The sequence below is a fragment of the Talpa europaea genome (assembly GCF_964194135.1).
Source record: "Talpa europaea genome assembly, chromosome: 7".
NCBI classification, from domain to species: domain Eukaryota; kingdom Metazoa; phylum Chordata; class Mammalia; order Eulipotyphla; family Talpidae; genus Talpa; species Talpa europaea.
Genome location: NC_140074.1, coordinates 31,127,809 through 31,133,127, shown reverse-complemented (window position 1 = coordinate 31,133,127; position 5,319 = coordinate 31,127,809). Strand labels below are relative to the sequence as shown.

The 5,319-nt window shown below is 38.3% G+C and overlaps 1 protein-coding gene across 1 annotated transcript; it reads left to right on the top strand.

Moving 5' to 3' along the window:
• Positions 1–1,222: 1,222 nt before the first annotated feature.
• Positions 1,223–2,361, top strand: LOC311173672 (solute carrier family 25 member 3-like; the record flags this gene model as incomplete). The annotated part of the gene is given in 3 exon segments (XM_084237772.1): positions 1,223–1,279; positions 1,282–1,764; positions 1,768–2,361. Coding segments are annotated over 3 exon segments (1,110 nt in total), but the record flags the coding sequence as incomplete, so codon positions are not given.
• Positions 2,362–5,319: the final 2,958 nt, after the last annotated feature.

Here is a 5,319-nt window from a genome sequence, read left to right as displayed (position 1 = left end):
TTTTTGTTTTGGTGAAAATTAAAAAGAATCTGCTTGCATATGTGGATCAATAACATGGATTTTATTTTGCTGCTTCAATCTTTGATTTGTACTTAATACTTGGAGCATATTTTGGTGATAGGTGGGCCATGAGTCAAGAAATATGGAAATGCCTAGTAAGGTGGGGAGAAATCTTGTACACTTTATTTAGAGAAAAGAAAAGGTTCCTGTGAGAGGACCTCAGTCTAGGCTAGGTGTCAAGGTAATGCAAGGTAATCTGTGTGTTGTAGATAATAACATTGCCCCAGTTTTAAAACACAGCTGGTTTGGCCTCTAATATTTTGTTGCCTTTCAAAATTTTTTGTCCCACCCATGGTGAAACCCTATCTTGTTTAAAAATAATAATAATAATAGTAACTACTTTGCTTAAAAATAGGAGTAGTAACAAAAATGAATCAGAATGTCTTTTCATGGTCTAGAGACTTGATCTTGCAGAGACTTGGGCCTCATCACTGCCTTGCCCTAAGCACCCCAGGTTATTTTCTGCCATGAGCTTGGAAATTTTACTTTGCCATGTCCTTGGAACTGTTTGGCCCTCCTACCTGGAGGTTTTTCCTCTTCCAGCTGACCATATGGTGGCTGTTTGGCTCGCCTCCTGCTGTCCGTCCTCTGCACATGGATATTAAAGCAGTCTCTTGCAAGAGATAGTAAGGAGGTTTTCTTATACCTCTTTTCCCATATAGTGAGCATTTGGGTATATTATAAACTATATTATATGTTTAAAATATAAATAACATTATACTTACCACACACACACGCACACACACACACACACACACACACATATATGAATGAGAGGAAAAAAGTGTGTTGGGTCGCTTATTTAACAGGATTTTTATAAATAAGTGTTCTACTTGTACTTCAAATGAATAAAATCCCTCCATCCATTTTATAATTATACATGGGAAAAGAGTCATTCTTAAATGGAAAGAAAAAAAGGGTGTATTTTTTAAATAGGCAAATTTAGAGGACTATCCTAACAGTTCATGTTCTTTCTATTCAGGTAATATTGATTAGGTACCTGTTATAATAACAAATTGTTAAATTTGTACAATGTGATAGCCATTTTTCATTTCTACTTTTAATTCTCAAAACAACTCTGTAAAGAAGATAGCTTTGTTCCTATTTTATGGATTAAGAAACTCTCTCTGTGAGCCGCAGCCTTCCCCGGGAGAGGTTGTGATTTCGCCATCTTAGGGAGAGGATCTTCTCGTCCATGGCGCACCTGGAGCGGGCGAACCGAACCCCTTCAATGCGCCCCACTTGCAGCTGGTGCAGGACGGCCTCGCGGGCTTGCGCAGCCCCGGCCCGGACGAGCTTCCCAGCCAGCCCCGCCGCTCCCGCACCCTTGCGGCCGCCGTGGTGGAAGAATACAGTTGTGAATATGGCTCCTTGAAGTTTTATGCACTGTGTGGCTTTGGTGAGGTCTTAAGTTGTGGTCTGACACACACTGCGGTCGTCCCCCTGGATTTAGTGAAATGCCGTATGCAGGTGGATCCCCAGAAGTACAAAGGCATATTTAATGGATTCTCAGTTACACTTAAAGAGGATGGTGTCCGTGGTTTGGCTAAAGGATGGGCTCCGACTTTCATTGGCTACTCTATGCAGGGGCTCTGCAAATTTGGTTTTTATGAAGTCTTCAAAGTCTTGTATAGCAACCTACTTGGAGAGGAGAACACCTATCTCTGGTGCACATCCCTGTATTTGGCTTCCTCTGCCAGTGCTTAATTCTTTGCTGACATTGCCCTGGCTCCCATGGAAGCTGCTAAAGTTAGGATTCAAACCCAACCAGGTTATGCCAACACTTTGAGGGATGCAGTTCCCAAAATGTATAGGGAAGAAGGTTTAAATGCATTCTGTAAGGGGGTTGCCCCTCTCTGGATGAGACAGATCCCATACACCATGATGAAGTTTGCCTGCTTTGAACGTACTGTTGAGGCATTGTACAAGTTTGTGGTCCCCAAGCCCAGAAGTGAATGTTCGAAGGGAGAACAGCTGGTTGTAACATTTGTGGCTGGTTACATAGCTGGAGTCTTCTGTGCAATTGTTTCTCACCCTGCTGATTCCGTGGTATCTGTGTTGAATAAAGAAAAAGGTAGCACTGCTTCTCAGGTCCTCCAGAGACTTGGATTTAGAGGTGTTTGGAAAGGACTCTTTGCCCGTATCATCATGATCGGCACCCTGACTGCCCTGCAGTGGTTCATTTACGACTCTGTGAAGGTCTACTTCAGGCTGCCTCGCCCTCCTCCACCTGAGATGCCAGAGTCTCTGAAGAAGAAGCTCGGCTTAACCCAGTAGATGATCAAAGCAATGTGGACTGAATCTGCTTGTTGATCAGTGTTGACAAAGTGCAAAAGGAACTTTTATATATATTTGACAGTGTAGGTAATTGTCTACTCCTCATATCATTACTGTAGTGCCCTTGCATAAGGCAAGAGTTTCAAACTTACTATTGAAATAAACCCAACTGCTCATGAGAAAAAAAAAAAGAAACTGGCATTGAAATAATTTATATAATTTATGTAATATAGTACAATTAGTAAGGAACTGGGACCAGATTTGAATCATTTTCAGGATGACTCAAAATATAAAATTCTTTTTACTCTGCTCAACAGGCTTTCTTTATTCCAGGTACCATTTGAGATTTGCCAAGTACAATCTGTAGCATAGAGGATAACCTAATGAATATCTCAAAAAACATAATGCAGACTCACTCGGGAGTACATTTTAGAGCAAGGGCTGGTTTCTTGTAGCCAGTGCTGGAAGTGAGAACTGAGAAAAGCAGTATGGTCAGGCCTAAGACTAGAGGTAGAAAAACAGAAGCAAACTCTTCATATACACAGTGTTTGATTTTAATTCATGGTCAGACTTTGTAAGCCAGATCCCATCTGTTGGTGGGTTGGAAGCAAGCACATGGACTAGAACTCTGAAAAATGTCCTCTGCTTCACCAGAGTGCTTGTGAGTCATCACTACACTGAGGAATTCACTGGAGAGGCTTTTTATTCTGAGTTAACAAAAACTGAAGGTGACTGTGCTGGCTATCTTTGGATATGGCTTCCCTTGAGGCTATTTCTGATATTGACTTACCAATGATTTGCTGTGTGATAAGCCTTTTCCTTATTCTATAGCTCTCTGTAAAATTGTAAATAATCATTTCTGCTCCTTGAATATTCAATGTCTGTCTGTCTATACATACACACACTTAATTTTTTTTAATTTAAAGTTAATTCTAAATATTAGGTATGCATGCATTGTGGTTGGGTTCTGGGCTAGGCATATTGCTCACATTCACATTCCATTACTCTCCACACAGTATCTATAAGTGTATTATTACCATTCACCTCATTTTGTAAATTCACAAATTGACACTTAGAGCAATTTGGTAAGTTAGCACAAACCACCTGTTTTTAAATAGTTGAGAGAAGAATGCTTTTTATTGATAAAGAGTTATTCATAGCTTATGTTCACATTATAAATTAGTAGGATTCTCAGGAGATTGCAAACAATTCATCTTCATTTCTCTTGACACATATCATAGATGTTGGCACCTAGTAGAAACTCAGTAAGTTTTATTTTATAATTCATAAATGTGAATGAAAGAATATTTTAAAAAGTCAGTGTTACTCTTATCACTAACTGCTAATTAATAATAGGAAAATGTGATCCCCTATCGACTGTGGTGACTCATATGTCATGATATGTAGACTTAGAGAATATTAATTAATTATGTCACATTATTTTTCTAAATAATGAAGAGAAAAAAAAGGACACACAAAAAATGAAGAGACAATGAAGAGAAAAAGCAGAGTGGGAGTCTATGTGGAAAGATAGAGCAGCTTCACAATCCAAGATGTTTTTGGATTTGCAAAAAGTAACCCCAATATATCTTAATGTTTGAAAATTTGGTCATTTTGGCTTAATTAAAACAATGAACCTTTACTCTTGTGGCATAAATGATAATTTTTCAGTATAACATATTACTACATTTTACAGTGGCAATATAAACTTGTGATGTAAGAGGCTTACAGACATTTTTATGCCTACTGTAATTATTTGTGAAACTTATCTCATGATACTGAATTCTAGAAATGATCTAGAAAAAACAAATCTCAAATATTTTAATAAAAAGAATTACTCAGTGTTTAAGGCAATTCATATACTTGTATACACACATATACAAACACAAACACCAAAGTTAGTGAAATTGTGCATATATACTTGTGTGTGTGTGTGTGTGTGTGTGTGTGTGTGTAAGAAATCAGATCTCATTTCTTTTAAAAATCACAAATATGGGCCTCCCTGGTGGCAGAGGGGCTAAAATCACAACATTGTCAGGCTATTGCTGGCCACTGCAGCATGAGTTCGATCCCTAGCCAGGCAGCTAATCCACATGGCGCAGCAGATATCTCCTGTCTTGCCATCTGCTCCCCTCAGCAGTGTATTTCAGTAGATTCACTGTTCTCCCCACTCTGTCTGGTGAATCCTCTTACCTCCCTCACCTCTGGCCTAGTACTTATATGCATAAATAAATAAATCCTCTTACCTCCCTCACCTCTGGCCCAGTACTTATATGCATAAATAAATAAATCTTAAAAAAATGAAATAAAAATCATGAACATGTGGCCTAGATTCAATCTACAGAGTTCAAAAGCAGAGAGGGGCTAGTGGGCTAAAAAGCAGAACAGCTTAACTTCCATATTTAATGTATTAGCAAAAATGTGCTTTGAATGAACAAATAAGCCATCTGTGCACCTGAGGATTTGAGCCCACATGTGTGCTATACACATATATACCTGTCTTTTAGTTATTGGCATGTATTCAGCGCTTCTCAAATTTAACAACGTTATTTTCAATATTAAGAGTTATGTGACATATGAAAAATTTATTTTGAGAATTCTGAGGGACACTTCCAAAATAGGCAGCCACCTTCTGTAGGTGGCTAAAATGAAGGTGGCCCATAAGTATTAGACATGATGCAAATCACAAGAGCAGACAGTCCACTGGCACTTCAGTATGGTAGGTTTCAGGCAATAACAGAAGAGATTTGTTTATATACTGATAGCTGGTTATCCTCTTAAATTTTGCTTCATAGTCCAAGCAGTTCTGAATAAATAGTGCTCCTCTAACAAGTTTTACTATTGATATAATTAATAAATTAAAAATAAAGAATTCTTCAAAAGGTAAAGTTTTGAAACTATTTGGTTAAATCAGTTCACTGTCTGCTTTGGAATCATTTTGCTAATTATTTTATCTGCCCTTCTTTGTTTTGGTTACAAGAA